Genomic DNA, 20442 nt, shown 5'->3' with positions numbered 1-20442 from the left:
CCTTTATGTTTTTTTATCCAGTTGACCACTTGATTAAATGTTGCACTTAGGGGAGAGGATGTGGTGTTACTTCCAGAACTGCAGACTTTGCAACTGGGGAACCAGGTTGGAGTTTCTGCTTCAGCTCGACATTCTGTGATTCTGGTCAAATCACTTAGTCTCCCCATGTCTACAACCAAAATGAATTTGTTCTTGTGTGATGTAACCAATGCTCATGTAAAGCACTCCAATACCTGACAAGTCTGCACTATATAACACTGCAAAAACACAAAATAATAAGTGTTTTGCACACTTCTATCATTGGGCTATATTTGGGCTACATCTGGGTGATTTTGGGCTACATTTGGGCTCTTTTGTCTCCGGTGGCCATCTTGGGAGATTTATTTGTTATGAAGTTTCCTAATTTCCTCATGTACTGCAGTCTCCTCAGTAGGAAATGCTTTCAGTTTTTTACTTTGATTCCATCATGAAGGTATTCAGATATGTCACACATTTGCCATAAATTCTGAATGTTAGCACTCTAGTTGCTCATTAGATCACTATAGTAAAACTACTGTTCACCATGGAAGTCTGCTCCTGGTATTAAAAGTGCATGTTTCATTTTTTTTTTTATTTTTTTTTTTATTGAGTTTTTTCTGGCGTCATACAAAAAGAAGTATACAATACAATACAATACAATAGCTGTTCAACAAAGATCCCAAAGCAGTCCTGTTAAGGAAACAAAGTGGAAAAACTCTCAAATTAAATCATTCCAGAGCCGAGCATATAGCTAAAAGCTAAGGTTTCTCCAGCTAACTAAAGGGGCCCAAATATTTCTCCCCAGTTCCCTTTTTTTAACACTTTTTAATTCATATAAACAAGACTCCATGTTATGTACCCCGAGCAGCCTTGACAACCACATTTGAAAAGTAGGAGGAGAAGGATCTTTCCAGCCAGCGGAGATAAGTATGCGCAGAACAGCCATAGAAATAAAAACCAAAGCTTCCGCCATAGAGCATAATTTCATTCTTCTATCCACTCCCAGTAACATCAGAGTGGAAGATATAACAATTCTACATTTTAAGAGTCCCTCCAAAAATATTGATATTTCATTCAAAGTACTAGATAATTTTTCACACAGATGAAACATATGTAGTAAATCCGCTGGACCTTTATTACATCTAGGGCATTTATCATTCATCACCACGCCCCAGGCAAACATCTTAGCAGGGGTATGGTAGAGATTAAACAGCGTTTTGTAGTGCTGAGCCCGGAGATTAGATGAGCGCAGAAATTTCTTATCTAGCATAATGGCTAAATCTAAGTCCACATCGGGATCCCCTAGTTTAGCTGCCAGTGTAGATTCTACTTTCACCAGGTCGTCCTGAATTCCCTCCATTAACAGACTGTAAATAGGTTTGATTTTATTTCCCCCATTACCTAAATAATCCATCAAAGGAAAACGTGTGGCTGTCAAAATTCTCGGTCTGAAAGCCATCAATGTATGTGCTACTTGTCTATACAATAGCCAGTGGTTAGAGGGGATCCCGAATCTATACTGAACTACTTCAAAGCCTAAAACTGCCCCCCCCACCACAATATCGCCTATAGATCTAATTCCTTTTTCAATCCAACACTGGCTAATCTTATTGATGCCGAGAAGCGGAAACAAATTCGAATTCCAAAGGAGAAGATAGGAGTTAAACTTGGGAATTTCCAGCAGTTTTTGGGACGCTTTCCAGACCCTCCAGACCCCGTTCACCGTCTTTAACCGCACCTTCTTATAGTATCTCCAATCAACCTCCCTCAGGAGCAGCCCTATGGCGTTCTTCCCAAATAATAGCTCAAAAAGGTTTGGAGGGCCAACTTTATCACCCTGGGCTGCGGCTGAGCTAGGGGCCCTTTGAAACAGAATTGACATATACGCCAGAAGACACGAAAAGTGATAAAGTCGAAGATTTGGGAGAGCCAAACCTCCTCTCTCGAGCGGGAGTGACATAAACTTCATAGACCGTCTGGTTTTCCCGAACTGCCAGGTGAACCTATTAAACAAAACCTCAAGATCTTTTAATATTTTTTCCTCCAGTACTAGAGGGATTGCACGAAACAAATAAAGGATCTTCGGAAAGAATGTCATCCTAAGGGCATTTATCCTTCCCACCAGGGAGAGATGTAAAATATCTAGCCTTTTTAGCTCTGCTTCCATCGATACCATTAGGGGACAATAATTCTCCGCAATGATCTTATCAACATCAGCATTAATTCTGATCCCCAAGTAAACTGCTGAATCTACAAACCTGGAATCTGTCTTGATAATGTTCTTGGTGCAGATGATCTGTGTCTTCCCTTCATTGAGCAGATACCCAGACCTGCTGCCAAAATCCTTAGCCAACTGCACCAGTGCGGGCAAAGCCAGGTGTGGATCCGTGGTAAGGATCGCCAGATCATCTGCATAAGCTAACAGTTTTGTTGAATGGCCATTAAATATAACAGGGCTAATCCGAGGACAACCCAGAATTCTATATATCAGGGGGTCGATATATAACGAAAAGAGTATCGGAGAACAAGGACAGCCCTGCCGCATTCCTCTCTTAATTATTATCTTCTCTGAGCTCTCTCCCATTACCGACACCCTGGCCACCGGATCTTTATACATGGCTCGAATAGCTTTGATAACCTTGGGTCCAAAGCCCCTAGCAGCAAGCATGTTCCAGAGATATTTCCAGACTACGCGGTCAAATGCTTTCTCCGCATCGAGGAGGATCATGGCCATCTCCCTCCCTCCAGCAGCAAGGGCATCAAATAAGGCTATAGCTCGCCGTGTATGATCCGTAGTGCCCCGCCCGAGCACAAACCCATGCTGCCAAGGGGAGACAAGGCCGCCAATGACCCTCCCCAGCCTTTTGGCCCAGATTTTAGAGTATAATTTTGTGTCGGCATTGATAAGTGAAATAGGGCGATAAGAGCCCGGATTCTCCTTGGGCTTGCCCTTCTTATGGAAGATAATTATATTAGTCTCCTTCCATGAATCTGGGATAACACCTGTACACAAAATACCATTAAAAAGATCTAACAAAATGGGAAGTACCTCTGATTCCAGACTTTTATAAACCTCTAGGGGGATTCCATCAGGGCCGACCGCTTTCCCTGCTGCAAGTTCATGAAGGGCGTCTTTAATCTCACTGACCGTAAAGTCCTTATCCAACTCCTTCCTAGATGAAACATCAAGTGCGGGCCCCAGGTCTCCATTCCCTACAATATTTTGATCTTGCTGTTGGGCTTGATGGTTCTCGTCATCATAAAGTTTTTGATAGAAGTTTTTAAAGACTTTTAATATGCCTTTAGTCTCCGAGTATACCATACCATCTTCATGTATTTTCGTAATAACATTCTTTGTTCTGTCCTGTCTCAGACGTAATGCCAGAATCCTACCTGCCTGTTCCCCAGTCTCATATCGCTTAGCCCTTGAGGCCTGATAATCTCCAGCCCCCTTTTGTATAACCAATTTTTGCAAATCAGCTTTAATAACCACCATACTTCTTAAGCTCTCCAACCCATCCATTCCATTGCCGATTTCCCTAATATGCAACTCCTCCGCATTCGCTAAATCCAGCATAAGCCTGTCAACCTTAGCCAAATCCTCTTTCCTTAATCTTGCCGAGCAGCTGACGGTTTCCCCCCTAAAGCCTGCCTTAAAAGCTTCCCAAACATTATTCCTAGAGGAACTATATCGATTCGCATCAAAGAATTCCAAAGACCATTTTTTGATGTGATCAATAAACCTTTGATCAGATAATAGCCTTCTTTCAAAGGACCATTTAGTGTGCTTTTTCTCTACAAGATCTATTCTGCATGATAGGATAAGAGGATTATGGTCCGAGATTACTTTTGGGAGTTTCTTAATTCTAACCTTATTGATTTCAGACTGTGAAATAAAAAAGTAGTCTAATTTGAAGTATTTTTGGACCGGATTTGAAAAGTATGTAAATCCTGGGTCCTGGGGCTCCTTTTCACCCCAAACATCTTTTAACCCATGAGATTTTATAAGAGAGGACAGAGCACGAAACACCCTAGGTTTCCATCCTGTATATTTGGATATACTATGCCAGGCAGAGGATATATTAAAATCGCCGCAAACTATCAAAGGGATTGGCCACCCTGCTAACTCTTCTTCAAGGTAGTCAAAGATTTCTGGATCATCACAATTTGACCCGTAAATCGAACAAATTGTAAATCCTAGGCTTAATTCTGCAATAACCCAGCGACCTAACCTGTCACTTTTAACTCTCTTCGCTCCCCCAAAAGATGGTCTGCCCAACAGTGCTACTCCCCTAATCGAAGAGGTCTGTGAAGAGCATGCTATCAGATCATAGCCCCTTTGTTGAGCAGATTTTGTTTATCCCATGACAAATGGGTCTCCTGCAGACAGATTAGATCCAACCCATTATATTTAACAAAATGATCCAGCCTTTGACGCTTCTTCCAGTCATTCAACCCATTAACATTAACAGTGCATATTTTAATATTCATAGTAATATGATTTCCTAAGCATCTTTGCCATACCAAGCCCAACAGTGAACAAAAACATTTTAATAGACAGTTTAGTAGAACAAGCTGCCAGAGCACAATCAATCCAGCAATCAGTACAGCCTAATCTCCTACAACACCAGAACCACTCTTTTTTATTTCCTCCCCCCCTCCCCATGCCTCCCCCCTAGACCACCCCCCTCCCCCCGTACTCCCAAAAACCCCCCACACCCTCCCCTGTACCCAAGCCTTTAACGAGGCGCTCAGACCTAGTCTGTGCATGTGATGAGCGCAGTGGTCGCAGTGAGAGATGAATACAATACCACCCTGATAACATAGAAGCCAAAAAGCTAAGTAAAATAGCTAAAAGAACATAGAGGAGACAAGAAAAGAGAAAAAGAAAAAAAAAGACGATAATTGATAATTGATCGAGATAAAGAACTAAAAGTAAAGGAAAACATCTATGTATCCATATACATAAATCCTGAGGGCTCCCTGCCCTGGTCCCAGACCGATTCACTTTTTTTTTTTTTTTTCTCTTCCTTCCCTTTACAAAATACATCCTAATTACCCAGAGAATCGAGGAACTCTTTCGCCTTTATCTCGGAAGTGAAGTAAAAGGTCTTCCCTTCCTTAATAACTTTTAATTGGGCAGGATTTATCAAAAAAACTTGTAATTTCCTTTCCTGAAAAGGCTTGATGAGCTGTCGCAATCTCCATCTCCTTTCTACCGTGGGGTGGCAGAAATCTGGGCGGACGAAGAAGGACAGCCCATCACACATCCTCCTTGCATCAGGTCTCGCTTTCTCCGCAATTAGCTGCCTTAATAAAAAATTGCCAAAGAATATCAAAATTGCCCTAGGCTTATCCCCTTCTCTAGCAACTCTAGGGACTTTGAAAGGAGTACGATGTACCCTCTGAATCTCGGATTGCCAATTCCATGTAACAAGTTCTGGAAATGCCTGCCCAAAAAGTTTGATAATAAAGGTTCTGATGTCTGACCCTTCGGCCCCCTCCGGAATCCCCAGGACCCTAAGATTGTTCCGTCTCAGTCTGTTTTCCAAATCCTCTAATTTCCACCGAATATCAGGCATCTGTGAGCAATGGGCATCTATCTTGCTCACTGCATCAGCAGCCTGAGCCTCTGTAGAGACAACCCTCTCCTCCAGGTTTGAAACTCTATCACCCAATGTCGCAGTAGCCTTTGACAACCTCCTCACAGCCCCCTGCATTTTCCTCATTACAGCTTGTGTCTTTTTGCTGTCTTGGCGAGTCTCCTCTCGATGAGAGATAATTTCTTGGTGAATAGACTCCAACAGCGCCACCTGAGAAGCCTCCGCCAAATGGTTTCCTTGTAATGGTGTAGCCAAAGGGTGATCCCAGCTAAGTTCATAGTTTGTCTGATCCTTGGAGGCTGTCGCTGGCCTGACCGCAGTAGTTGGCGGTTCTGGATCTACATCGCTATCTGTGCCTTGGGCGCTACCCTCCAAAGAAGAACTATGATCCTCATCCGACCACTCTGCATTTTCAGAGACCGAAAAGAAGCATTCGCTTGAGACCTTTTCGACCGTCATCCGACATGAGTCCCCAGGGGCAATTTCACTAGGAGCTTGAGGGCAGCTGTCAATCACCTGTGCCACCTCCTTCCCAGACTGAGTGCCCTCCTTACCACCTCCGCTAATCCGCTGAGCCGGCTTGGAAGTGGCACCAGCCTTAACGGTCTCATCACGAGCTCGAGGATCATCACAGACTCTCCCTATCGGGATATCAGCAACCCCACTTAGATCAGCGGCTAACCCACACAGACTGTCATGTAGGGAGACTTCAAGAACCTGTTGTTCCCCCACCACATCCGACCGTTCTTCAGAGGAAGCTTGCTCATGAGCTTCCCCCTGAGAGTCCGGTGAAAAGCTTTTAACCCCTTTGCTCTTACCGGAATTTGTGAAAATATCTGCGATTGAGGGGGTCATGAGATCTGTAGCTTGACGCGTCTTGCTGGGCATCTTCTGCTTCCTAGTAGAGAGAGGTGTGGGCTCAGCCGATGGGTTTGTTTGCTCCTGCAGCGCCGCTCCCGTCATTCCTGCCTCTGCTTCTCCTTTCTTTTTCGAAGCCGGCACGATAGATTTACTTGATTTAGGGGGCATGACAGCAGGGATCGTCAAACGCGCTCTCCTTCTCGTCATACGGGGGCTCGAAATACCAGTTCGTAAATGCCGGTTGCAATCCCTCGCTCCGTTTCTACCCGTCAATTCCAAACGGATGAGTGCCTCGCTCCACCACCTCTGCTGCCTCCGCTGCCTCTGCTGCCTTCGCTGCCTCCGTGGTCCCCGCCCACAGGCTCACGATACACTCCAGCTGCGGAAGGCAGAAATGGCTGAAGCTACCAACGCTTGGAAGACGGAACCGTCCACACCACGGCAGGAAAACGAGAGAATCATCCGGTAAGTTGGCGAAACACTCGCTCAGGTAATAGATGCAGATATCCAAGGCTCCAAGGCTCCCGCTCCTACACCGAAATCAAGCACCGTCCATCACTCTCCTTGCGACCTACTGCTGCCGGTCGCCTCTACGCGACCGCCATCTTGCCTCATTAGATCACTGTAGTAAAACTACTGTTCACCATGGAAGCCTGCTCCTGGTATTAAAAGTGCATGTTTCAGTCTGAATGTCAGAATTTTTTAATGAAATAGAAGAGGATTTGAGAAGTCACTCAAAATGTGCCCTCATTTTCTTTCTTCAGCATTAATCATAATTTCTATGGCAAAATGAACCCCCTCATTGTGTTCCTTTTTAAATTAAATGTTTTAAGTGTTACCAGTTTATTCCAATCAAGATGGCTTCAGGTGTGCCATACGTTTGTCATAATGAAGACAGTAAGCGCTCTAGTTGTTTTTAAGAACACTCTGGGACATTCTGTCATTGGGCTATACTTGGGCTACGTCTGGGTGATATTTGGGCTACATTTGGGCTCTTTTGTCTCTGGTGGCCATCTTGGCAGACTTATTTGTTATGAAGTTTCCTAATTTCCTCATTTACTGCAGTCTCCTCAGTAGGAAATACTTTCAGTTTTTTACTTTGATTCCAAAGGCATTCAGATGTGTCACACATTTGCCATCAATTCAGAATGTTAGCACTCTTTTTGCTCATTTGATCACTGTAGTAAAGCTACTGCTCACCAGGGTAAACTGCTGCTGGTATTGAAAGTGCATGTTTCAGTCTGCATGTCAGAATTTTTTAATGAAATAGAAGAGGACTTGAGAAGTCACTCAAAATGTGCCCACATTTTTCTTTCTGCAGCACTAATCATACTTTTTATGGAAAAATGAACCCCCTCATTTTGTTCCTTTTTAAATTAAATGTTTTAAGAGTTACCACTTTAATCCAAGCAAGATGGCTTCAGGTGTGCAATACGTTTATCATAAGTAGGACTGTTAGCGCTCTAGTTGTTCTTTGGAACACTCTGGGAAGCTGCAGTAGAACACAAAGGAATCAACTGACAGTCTCTGCCAATGCTGGGTGTACATGTTTTACTGAGAATGTCAGACTTCATTCTCACATGACTGAGAAAGATAATGTGAATTTACAGAAAATAAGCTCTCAGTTTAGTTTATAGATCACCTTCCAAACCTCTGTGGGAAAAGCATGAGAAAATATTTTTCTCTCAATCATGATATCCCAGCAGAAGGCTTTTTCACATGGTGAAATCACCTTAGAACATACCACAATTCCTAAAATGAGTATGGTACCATCAACAAATGATTTATAATGTAACTAAAGTCTTAAAACCTTCTATTAACTGCAATGCTTTTTAATGAGGTGCTATCATGTATATTGGTCCCAAGATGGCTGCCAACACTTCTTGGATGAAGTGCTGACAGCCAATCAGATCTCAGGAAATCTCAAAATTCTATTTTGAATAACTTTGGCGCCGGTTGACGAATCCTCGCGAAATTTTCAAAACAAATGGGGCGCTCCGTTCAGCTCCTACCCTGAAAGTCTCGGGGTGATTCGTCAAGCGGGGGCCGAGAAAAAGGGGGGTCCCAAAACGCGTTTTCCCCATGCATTTTTCCATAGGACCTTTAGTCGCAGCTACAGCCCGAACGGCTGAACAGAATTACGTGAAATTTGGCAGAGAGGTAGCCATAAGGTCAAGGAAGTGCCTTTTGAAGGTCTCGTGTAAATCTGTTCAGTATTTCCTGAGAAAATAGCATTTAAAACCATATCAATATCTATAAGCGCGCACCGTGCGCGCACGGTGCGCGCACCCTTACGTGCGCAATTCTGATTGGTTGTTAGATGTCGGTAAACATTCGAATCGGACGAAACCAGGAAGTGTCGGCCGCCATTTTGTCTCTCGCAGTCTGAAGGGGTGAAAAACAAAGGTGGAGAACGTGAAAAGGGGGCAGGGTGGACAGTTCCTGACCCCCTAGCCTTTGTCAGGGGGTCCCAGAAGGACCCCCAAGGGCAAAAAAAAGTTGGGTTTTTTTTCGAAAACTCGCGGAGTGCACGCACCCTGCGCGCACGGTGAAAAAACGGTAAAAATTCTGCGAAGTTCGCGAGTGCGCGCACGGTGCGCGTAAGCTGAAAATTCCATTAAAAAAAAATACATACATAAATTAGCATTTAAAAAACCTTTGAAATTCACTGAAAAAACCATAGGTTTCACACACGTTATAGTTACGAATTAGCATTTAAAAAACCTTGCAAATTCACTTAAAAAACCATAGGTTTCACACATGTTATAGTTACCTGGACATTTCACTCGTAAAAAACCAATGAAATTCCCCCGTTATAGTTAGTGCAGGCAACTATAACTCACGCGACCGCAATCCTCTGCTGATGACGTCAGATATGACATCACTGATGACATATGTGTCTTTCTGAAAAATAAATATTTGTAATATATGTATAGCTAAAGATTAATGGAAGAAGACATGGGTAAATAAGTGTCTAAATACAGTGATGTAATATCTGACGTCATCAGCAGAGGATTGCGGTCGCGTGGGTTATAGTTGCCTGCACTAACTATAACGGGGGAATTTCATTGGTTTTTTAGGAGTGAAATGTCCAGGTAACTATAACATGTGTGAAACCTATGTTTTTTTAAGTGAATTATATATATATATATTTTACCACATTAAGTGCAAATAAATTACAACACCTCATTGTTTAAAAAGATATAAAGATTGTTCTGTTCCGCTACTGTTCTATGTAGACTAGCGGAGATCACTAGCTGAAAGATAAAGGCACTGGCAACTTTATGGTAAGATTTGAATGTTGCATAGCTGTACCTCTATTGATAATATATGTAATGGTTTTGAGTTACCTGTCCTGGTGGCCCTTCTCTGTGAAGTTTCTCCAGTTGCATCTTCAAGTTGTCTCGTTCCATCTCCAGCTCCTCCAATGTTAGGCTGCTCTGGTTGACCAACGATTCCAGCATCTCAAGCACTCTGACGATTTTAAACTGAAGCTCCGGAACTTTGCTGTTAATATCTTTAGATTCAGTGCCTATTTTCAAAAAGTCCCGCCCTATCACGTAAGAAATATCATAGACGTCCTCCACAGTCAACTGGAAAGCATCCTTCTCAAAGGCTTGCTCAGGTGTGTGCTCCTCCATGGCCTTACAAATTTCTATCTGATCCCTGGACAAGTTGGAAGCACTGCACCCCTTCGACAAAGAGAGACCAGCTCCTTCAAACCTATGTGAAAAAAGCACTCAAGCAGGAACCACTTTGAATAAAGAACCAGTGGTTCATAAGAATGCGTGCACAGGTCAGCTCTGCACAAAGCACACTGAACCCAGGTCTGGGCAGTGTTTCACACAGGATTGTGTACAGATAGCATTATGCACAAACTGCTCCGAAATGTGAATACAGATCTAGACAGACTGCTTCACAATGGGAGAGCGTGCACAGGCTGACCCCCACCAGGTATTCTGAAATCATAAACTGCGGCAGTGCTTTACATACAAGAGTGAAAGAGCTGAAACCAGACCTAGCTGCAGTGCTTCACCAACAAGCGCGAACGAGCTCCTAACAGAACAGCTTTGAAAGTCCAGTGCCTAGCACAGTGAGGTACATTGGCGATCCCACATGCCTCCCACTCCTCCGAGTACCTTCAGCCGATGCCTATAAATGCAGCGCTTCAAAACGATGGGCGCGCCGTCTGCATCCAAGCTCCACACTTCCTAGATGTCTAAGCTTTCTGTTTAAAGTACAACTTCTGGTACTTCGTTTCATTTCCTCCTGTGACGTGACACGGCGAGTCCACACAGCAGCGTCTCAGACCCGTTGCCATAGCTACCACATGCCCTCTACCCCAAGTGTGCCATCTTGGTTTTGGTTTGACGACTTGTTAAACGTAATGGATGTGCACTGTTCTTTATCTGTATGCCGCAAGTAGCAGGGAACTTCTATATTTATCGTTCAAAAAGTTATTTACATTAAAACATTTTTTTTTACAAAATTTCGGCTGCATGTCTTTATTATTCTCTAACTTTTACTACCTTTTGTTTTTTCGCAATATTTCAAAACCTTTACTGGCTTTAGCAAAACTTACAGGTATTAAAATACTACTTCTGCTAAACAAATAATTATGATTGCCCGTCCTCTGATATGAACTTTGTTTTTTCCGTATTCAACTGAACTCGAGATATTATGAATAAGAGTAAAGACTCTTTCAAGATGGACGTCAAGTGGAAGCCTCCCAGGCCATCTTTCGATACTGTTCGCACTGTTTTATCCGTATGTCTAGAAGGGTGGGTGTAGGCTTGAATGACCTCTTGAGGCAAGCAACGCGAAACTATGATTGGCCCTCGACTCTAACGTCCTTTTTGGACGCGATTATGAGGTTTGCGACAGTGAAATCCCTACCTGCCGTAAGGGAGTGCGATCACTATCATGAGGTAATTTTTATATACTTTTTGCGTTAGTATTGGATTGTTATTGCGTTGATATACCACTTATTGCCCCCCGACTAGGCGACGCGCATCGGAGTGCTTTGTGGCGGGTAACATAATTTAGTAGTATTTGGTTGTTGAGATTAGTCTGCGCTATGAAGGAAACCATTTCATACATTTACTCCAGCTTCTTTGTAGTAGATTAAATTAATAGGAGTTAGACGTGGATGTCACTTGAGCGCAGTATTGCCACGCTTTTTTATTTTTAATTTGTTGAAAGAAATACTGGTTATTTGTTTGAGTTTTACTATTCTGTTCGGGTGAGGACCTCCCCCTTCCTCACAGGAGCAAAATGCTCCTTTAACTTTAAATAAAAAAAGATGTTGAGATGTTACTGCTTTTCCTAAGATTTTCACTGGCAATCAAAAACATATATAGGCCAGTCTAAATAAAAAAAACTGACCTGGTGGCAACCCAGTGTGAGCGACACCCTCTGTGTGCGGTCAAAGGCATATTCCTAACCTTTTGATTCACCTCAGAGGGTGGGATGGAGTGTTTTCGGAGGGTGAGTGTATTTAAATCAATGGATAGGAAAGTCTTTTGGAGGGTGAGGAAGGTTTACAGAGCTTGTGATCCGTTTGAATCCAACGTGAAACATGGCGCATCTGGATCGTGGCTGACCGCACTGGGAACTGCTCCAACACCCACCGACCACGCACGCAACCTTGGGGTCATCCTCGACTCCACCCTCTCCATGACTAAGCAGGTCAACGCCGTCTCTTCCTCCTGCTTCAACACCCTCCGCATGCTCCGCAGGGTCTACAAGTGGATCCCCACCGAAACAAGAACAGTCACCCAGGCCCTTGTCAGCTGCAGGCTGGACTACGGAAACGCCCTCTATGCAGGAGCCTCGGCCAAACTCCTGAGATGGCCTCAGCGCATCCAGAACTCCTTGGCACACCTGATCCTCGACATCCCTCGCCGCAGCCACACCACACTCCACCTGAGAGACATGCACTGGCTCCCCGTCAACAAGAGGCTAACCTTCAAGCTCCTCACCCACAAGGCACTCCACAAAACCGGACCAGCGTACCTCAACAGACGACTCAGCGTCTACACCCCCACCCGCCAGCTCTGCTCCGGCGCCCTCGCCACAGTCCCCCGCATCCGAAGAACGAGCTCCGGCGGCAGATCGTTCTCCCACCTCGCCGCCAAGACCTGGAACACCCTCCCCATCCACCTACGGCAGACCCAAGACCTGCTGACCTTCAGAAGACTCCTCAAGACCTGGCTTTTCGAGCAGTAGCAGCATCCCCCAGCGCCTTGAGACCCTCATGAGTATGTAGCGCGCTTTATAAATGACATGATTGATTGATTGATTGATTGATTGATTGATCGTGAAGATGAGTCCAAGGGACGGTGATACCGTACAATTTAGGGTGAGCTAGCTATAGTCAAAGGTGTATACAAACTTTTGTTCAATGGAAGGTTCTACTTCCATAGACCCTTGACCTAGGGCAACCAAGTTTTGAAAAATAAAAACTGGGGCATTCCACAGACGTAGAAGTAGGACTACAATTTTGCATCAATAGGGAGCACACAATGACTTAATTGAAAGTGCTTATCAACATAGGAAATAAGGAAGAAATTGCCGTATCATCTGTGTTAACTAAATTGCGTTCTACAAGGGCTAATAACTAATTCTACATTCAACATATGAAATACTCCTTAGTGGCTTCTGTGTTTAGTTCTCTTAAAACAAGCAAGTGCTAAATTTACAGAAATTTGCCAGAACAGATGGTAAAAAATTGCGTCTACCTTTGAAAATTGGGGACACCAGTCACCATACCCTGACTTTGTTCTTGAAAATAAAACAATTGTGAAACCTCACATTCCTTTCCTTAAAAGGGGCTTAGCATTGTTGTCTTTGGTTCTAACACAAGGAGAGGAAATAATAAAGCAAACAGCTATATTTGAGGATCAGTGTGCCCCAGAGACAATTGGCCCAGGTGTCACTGCACTTTCTGCGTTTTTGATAGGTGGGGTTCTGGTGAAACAAGAATATTGTAATGCGTTTTTATGAAGTACTTCTTACATTTATGTACTGATACTGAAACCAAAGGTTATATACACAAACTTCTAAAACCTTCCCCCTCACAGACTGGAAAACACAAGTCAGAACTTATTCAGATCACACACACAAATTCTGTTGATCGCCATAAACAACTAAACAGAACCCCAATTCAGGGATAAGTAGACCACTCCCCTCTCTCACACTCAATCTGATTAGTCCACGTTCTACTCTGAATTAGTCTGATAATCACCCCCTTATGGATGCCCTGCTCACTGGAGTTCTGGAACACTGTGGATACATGTCAACCTGTTGGCTCTTGAATGAGTGTGAGACACGATGTTTAAAAGGTAGATCCCATTAAAGTTAATAAAGAAAAATATATTTTTGGGGAGTGATGGAGGTTTCCATAGAGGATGATTTTATGGAAGTTCATGGATGCTTATTGTGGGTTTTTTTTAAGCTGTGCTGGTCAAACAAAGTCCCTTATCACCAAATCTTGTAACTACAGAACAATGTCAGGCTTGTTCAACAGTCCACAACAAAAATAAATCATCTGTACTAATAGATGTGACGCATAGTCCTGCCGAGAATTTCATTTAATTTTGGCCAAAAATGTCCTGGCTGCTTCAGCATCAGGAGGGGGACAGATTGAATTAATGCGCGAGATTGGCTTCTATGCCAGTGCCTGACTCTGCCTCATGAACATTTAACAACAGCTTCTCCACAGAGCATGTACCAGCACAAGATGCTGAAAACTGACTGACTACACTATAACTAAATTGGATGTGTGTAATGCACATGTGGTGCACGGTTCATAAATGGAGACATTGATCAAAGCACTAATGAAAACACTTGGGAAGTACACGTACGTTTCGTCTCTTATTCAGGTGTGTGCAAAATGCACAGTCATATTCAAACATTATAAACTGAACATGGTATGTGCAGTTTTATATGTACCAAGGACAAGTGTTCTGCGCATATAACAGATACCGCACCAAACTTCCCATTATGCAGTACACAGACAACCTGGTTCTACTGGACCAAACTGTAATTGGGATGAAAAGGGCCCTGGATATAATTCAACTGTATAATGCAAAGAACGCATAACATGCAAATGCCACTGAAACCAAGGTCCTCGTATTTGGTCAAAGAATCAGGAAACATCAGCTGGAATGGCACCTGGGCCCCCTAAGGATAAATACTACCAGCAAATATAACTACCTAGGTGTTTGGCTGTCAGATACAGGCAAACCCACCTTGCTGGCCAAGGCTCTGGCAGACAAAGCAGCAAAGACAACCTATGCATTAGGCAAACTACACCATAAGTTACAAAGCCATTTGGTAGAGGGAATCCGAAGAGTACTGCAGGCAAAATCCTTACCAACGATAATTTATGGACACTTGGCCTTCCAAGGTATGATCACAAAGCCATTAGAGAGCTGTCACACAGCAACATATAGGAACATATTCAATATCCCAAAAACTTCCCGGTGCACATTGATCCGCCTAGAGTTCGATTTTGTGACTGGATATTGAATGTAAAAAAGTTCTAATCATGTATTATAGTGTGTCCAGAGCGGATCAAGAGTCAATGAAAAGTGCACTGAACATGATTTTCCAGGAGAAAAAGAGCAGTTGGTCAAACTGTTTGGACAGCGCCAGAGTCCTATCAAACCTGTCCTCAGAGGGCATTACGGACCCTCTCATGACAACAAGTCTCCTAAAAGGGATTGTAAACGTCCAAGGCAAGTGTGCATCAAGGGACTAGGACATATAACAAATCAGAAACATCCCGGGTGCAGTGGGTGTCGCTAAACGCATGAAGCCGCCTCTTGCCAACCATATCGCAAAATGGCTTTGGGCAGACAAGCCCTAAAGAACATACTGCTGACTAGGCTCCTAACCCTGCTGATACAGGTCCCACTGGATGAACATCCCTGCTGGCCATGGGCAATGTATGCTGGGCCAATCTCAGTCGTAATCGGCAGCCCACATTGTCTGCTGCTGCCCTGCATTGCTCCATCAGAGATGACCCTACCTGAGAACTATTTTCTTGGAAAATGGGATAAGAACATGCAGAGAGGTGCTGGCACACATCTACACAACAGTTGTCCCATTGGAACTAGCACGGACTGGGAAGCTCTTTGCTGAGGCTGAAGGCACCTATGCGGCGTCTGCCCACAGAGGGGGACAGAAAATGAAAAACTTTAAGCATCATCGTAGGAATGCCCATGTTAGATTTGATATGCTCTGATACTCTGTTGTAGCACGAGGAAAGAACTCTCACATCAGGGCACTGTGCACTTTATTGCTATGCATGCCCACAAAGCATCTGACCATCTAGTCTTAGTATGCGTAAAGAGTTCCATATCAGGGTATCATGCACCTTATTGCAGTGCATGCTTACAAAGCATTTTCTAATCAGCATGTGGCAATTTAGTGAACAGTTTGTCGAACCAAGTAGGTGCATGATTAATAGGGCTTGATAAACTGGTTTTAGCACTTGGAAGAGTTTTTACGTCAGCGCACAGTGCACTTTATTGCATTTACAATGCGCCTTGCACCAGCCCGTGGCACTTTACCGAACAGTTTGTTAGTATTTGGCTATGTTAGTGTACAGCTTGCAGTACCTGGATACCTGCACCTCGTTAATCCAAAGACGCTCTAAAAAAAGCACCTTGGTTGGGCACGTTGCACCTAGTGAGCAGTATTGTGCATAAAGGCACTTTTCAACTTACTGCCATGCACATAGTGGTGGGCCCGCCTGAGCATGTCTCACTTTAGCAAGCACTTTGCCACTTTAGAGAACAGTTTAGAATTGGTTTCCTGTATTCTGCATGCCTTACACACCCCTCAGGGATGCCTGACTTCAAAATTAATGGTCAGTTTTACTTTTTGTTTTTTTAAATTCTTGGTGAGTTTTTATTTTTATTTATTTGTATTACAGGACCTGTTTTGATCATCTATGCTGCTAGTTTGGTCCAGTGTTACATGGGGATATTTGTTATGAGTTTCTGTGTGGTTTTAACATTTTTCTTCAAACATGTTTGGAATGATTTTATGTAATCGCACAATAAAGAGGACTCTATACCATGCGACAGATACCCAAAAGAAGAAAACGTATTTTTTTTTAAACATCTTTTTATTAACTAAAAACCAAATGCTTTCCATTCAATGAGACAATATACTTAGCGGTGGGTCAATCAAAACAGTTATATAGCATTATTCATACTGTACAGTTCCTTTAGTTCTCTAATAGCCTGTGGCACTCCTGGTTTGCCCCACCGCACCATAGTGGGTAATACCCCTCAATCGGTCAGTAAATCCCCCCGGTATGTCATTCATGCCTCCCAGATCTTTTCCCACTTACGTGGGCACCCTCTACTCTGTGTGTTCTGCCCTTTGACACCAGTCGAGATCCTTTTTCCAACCCACTATCGATGGAACCTCACCAGCCCCTTCAAAGTCTGGCTATATTTCATTTCGCCACCACGCCCGCTAACAAAAGAAGAAAACTTAATCTCATTAGTGCAGAATCAAAGTCACCGAATCCAACACAGGGTGCCACTTCATGTGGAGTAAATGCACATTAGTCTATCCCACCCAGTCCTTACAATTTCTCATGAGCTCCGTGCCTAGGAGTTCATCATTCCGCGATTTGTGCATGCAAACCATTCAGCAAAACAAAGTTATACCACTGTTCTACATCCATCCAACTCCGAGACACACATGCATGTGCCGCTCTTGCAGATTGAGCTCTATTCCATTATGCCAGCACACTTCACCGAACCCAGCACATAATACCTCCCTGTTCCACACAGACCCAAAACGCATCTGTCTAAAACACGAACACTTGCGCACGTTCTCCCGTCATTGAATCCAGGACACATGCCACTGTTCCACAGAGTTCAGATACACCACAGTTAATACTCAACTAAATGGATGTGAACTGAATACACACTCTAGATATCCCACTTACTACTTAATGTGCATCCTTTCTGCTTTCATAAACTGGAACATGGGCACCACTCACTAGCCAATTCATGCCCCCACTGTTTCACTTGGATAGAATACACATACGCACACATTTCAAATCCTCATTCATGCAGACATAACTGAGTACATATTTGTACCTGTGGAATCTGTACAAATCTCACTAATTCAACATACCGTAAATACACAGTTATACAACATTCGTACACCGGCTCCTCAAAGAGGATGCAAACAGAATACTTGGTATGTTTATATTAAAGTTACTTTTTAAAAAGTCTCAAAGGCTCCGACTTTGTGAACTGCAGACCCTTATGTGGCACGTTAGAGTTGTCACTTGGTCAAAAGGTTAAATTGCATTTCTCCACAAGCAGCTAAGTATACAAATACTATTTTAACTTGTATCTAATATGCCAATTTATAACACACAATATACCCCAATACATCGATATGATGGTGTTTTGTAGAATGTTATTGATGTCCTTTTTCCTGAATCATGAAAAATGTAATATCTGAAAAATTAATTATTTGATTTTTGTTTTTAGAAAATGAATGATTGGTCACCCATTGCAGTGGAGTACCATCCTCTAAAAGCAGGAAGCATTGATGGAACAGATGAGGAACCACATGACCGCGCTGTTTCAAGGGCCATCTTGTCACGATATGTGCCAAATAAAGGTGTCTGTGGAGACCCTCATCTTACACTTTTTGTTGCTAGACTAAATTTACAGACAAAGGAGGAGAAATTAAAGGAGGTATTTTCCAGATATGGAGACATAAGAAGAATTCGGCTGGTTAGAGACCTAGTAACTGGATTCTCAAAGGGTTATGCATTTGTAGAGTACAAGGAACAGCGGTCCATATTAAAAGCACACAGAGATGCAAATAAACTTGTCATAGATCAAAATGAGATTATGGTAGACTATGAGTTGGAAAGAACCTTAAAGGGTTGGATCCCTCGGCGCTTTGGAGGAGGCTTTGGAGGTAAAAAGGAATCTGGCCAGTTAAGATTCGGAGGCCGGGACAGACCCTTTCGAAAGCCTATCAATTTGCAGAACAATTCTTACTTGGAGAGATATTCAGAAAGATATGGACCTCCTCGTGAGAGAGTGCGAGAATGGAGGGAAAGGGGCAGAGACCACGAATGGAACAGAGACAGCAGGTGGCAGGAGGAGCGATCCCGGGGTGGAAGGGAAAGTGTGAAAGACAAAGAGGACTCAAAAGATGAAAGAAGCAGAGATAGAGAACGAAGGGACAGGGAGAGACCACGAAAGGAGAGGGAGAGAGATAAAAGCCGGGACAACCACACAAGAAAACAAAAGGATGAAGATGAACACAACTAGATCTATGGCAATTTGTTTTTTTTACTTTCAGCTTCCTCAAATTCACCAATCATTTGAACTTTCTATTTTTCCCTGAAATGTCTGCTTGGAAAAACAGAGTTCATAAGTTTTTTTAATACCTGTTCCACGTGTGGCATAAATTGTTGATCATTTGAGCTTTATTGTAGTTACAATAATGTAATTGAGTTTGGGCATTTGCAGTAACCTCCAAACCCTGTAAACTCGGTTACTTTGAACAAACACAATAAATCTTGCAGTGATGTAAATTAGAACAATGATGAACCCTTTTCAATGATTCAGATTAAAAACATTTAAACACCATTTACTTTAAAGCCGTCTAATGAAAGTGATGACGCGACTACAATGTGCACTTTCCATTGGGCAGGGTGAGCACATCATGGTCTGCTTCCAAAACACATGGTGGCCAGATTCCATTATGCCAACTTATCACATCATAATTTGTTGCTAAGTGAATTGCTCAAGGCTGAAGTATACGCAAATGTAACCATGGCTCCACACATGCCCGTTCCCCAGGCCCCAACATGTGTAATTTCTAGAATTAAGCATATATACAATAATGTTCTTCTCACACGTTCTGAGGGTATCTGCTATTTGGGCATGCCTTCCCTTAATGAAGAAACTTCCGAACTATCAAAAAATATACTTTGTATTTAACAAACCACTTATCCAGCCATATACTCACCAACAATGCAGTCAACAAAACCGATGCAAAAGAAATCATATCTCAGTAATATAAAACAATTACCAGAAACTCGCCTACAATACTAGGTTTGAAGTTGAAGGGAGTCTGAAACACAGTTTATATCGTTCTTCATTAAACAAGTATATTTCTTTGGAAAATGATTCTCCTGTATACACTTGTACGTTGGGCTTTCAAAGACAGTTTGACTAGGTTGGATACCCTTAAATAACTTTAAAGGAAAAGACTGATTGACAGAAGCTCATTCAGCAGGACAGTGTGAAGTTTAAATATGCTACTGTTTCTTCAGGTCTGTATTTATTTGTGCTACTCTAGCAAATTATCTGCCGTGCCAAAAGTCATTTCAAGTAAGATATTTTTAACTGTAGCTATAATACTTAAATTACAAAAATAATTGTAAAGAATATTACAAATCCAGGCACCCCGTACAAAAACATTTGTATGTCTAAGGAACAGCATGAAACTGATGGCTTCTTGCACAAGAAGAACAAACACTGTATAGTGATTGTTTTTTAATAACCAGTATAATTTTGAATAAAAGTGTGCACCAATTTTTCCATTCGTGAATGGCTACCTACTTAGAAATTATAAATTCTTTATTTGTTAATATGTGTGGGACAATGCATGCCCAGCTATAGGGACATTCTTGGGTCTGGTGGCTCAGCGGACAAATGCGTCCACTCCAGAAACCTGTACCGGATCTCATGGCCACAGGTTCAAATCTTGGCAGGTCCACCCAGCTGTTCATCCGTCAGAGGACAATAAAATGAGTACAATTGAGCTGGGTAGCAATAAACAGATGTTATTCAGCACCACAATTCCCCAGTGGCTGAACTTGCTCTGTACAAATACATGTGTGTAATGCACGTCACTGATGAGACTAATTCTTCTTTTTATAGAAAAACCTTTT

The 20442-nt window shown here is 42.8% G+C and overlaps 2 protein-coding genes across 3 annotated transcripts in view; one reads left to right on the top strand and one right to left on the bottom strand.

The window, feature by feature from the left end:
* RILPL2 (Rab interacting lysosomal protein like 2) overlaps positions 1–10755 on the bottom strand; it is a 108783-nt gene extending 98028 nt beyond the window's left edge. The window contains exon 1 of one of the 2 annotated variants that reach the window (XM_085636331.1): positions 9833–10755. In XM_085636331.1, coding sequence (XP_085492457.1) covers positions 9833–10123 — 291 coding nt within the window. In that variant the 5' untranslated portion in view covers positions 10124–10755. The remainder of the gene's footprint in view (positions 1–9832) is intronic. The other variant, XM_085636330.1, reaches the window with a different exon arrangement.
* Positions 10756–11287: 532 nt separating this feature from the next.
* On the top strand, positions 11288–20093 carry SNRNP35 (small nuclear ribonucleoprotein U11/U12 subunit 35). The gene is made up of 2 exons (XM_085633606.1): positions 11288–11410; positions 18014–20093. Exons 1-2 carry the CDS (start codon positions 11351–11353, stop codon positions 18809–18811), a joined length of 858 nt encoding a protein of 285 aa, XP_085489732.1. The 5' UTR covers positions 11288–11350; the 3' UTR covers positions 18812–20093.
* The last annotated feature ends 349 nt before the right edge of the window (positions 20094–20442 follow it).

This window comes from Triturus cristatus, chromosome 11, assembly GCF_964204655.1.
Source record: "Triturus cristatus chromosome 11, aTriCri1.1, whole genome shotgun sequence".
NCBI lineage: Eukaryota > Metazoa > Chordata > Amphibia > Caudata > Salamandridae > Triturus > Triturus cristatus.
The sequence above is the reverse complement of the archived record's forward strand: the minus strand, read 5'-3'. Positions and strand labels throughout refer to the sequence as shown.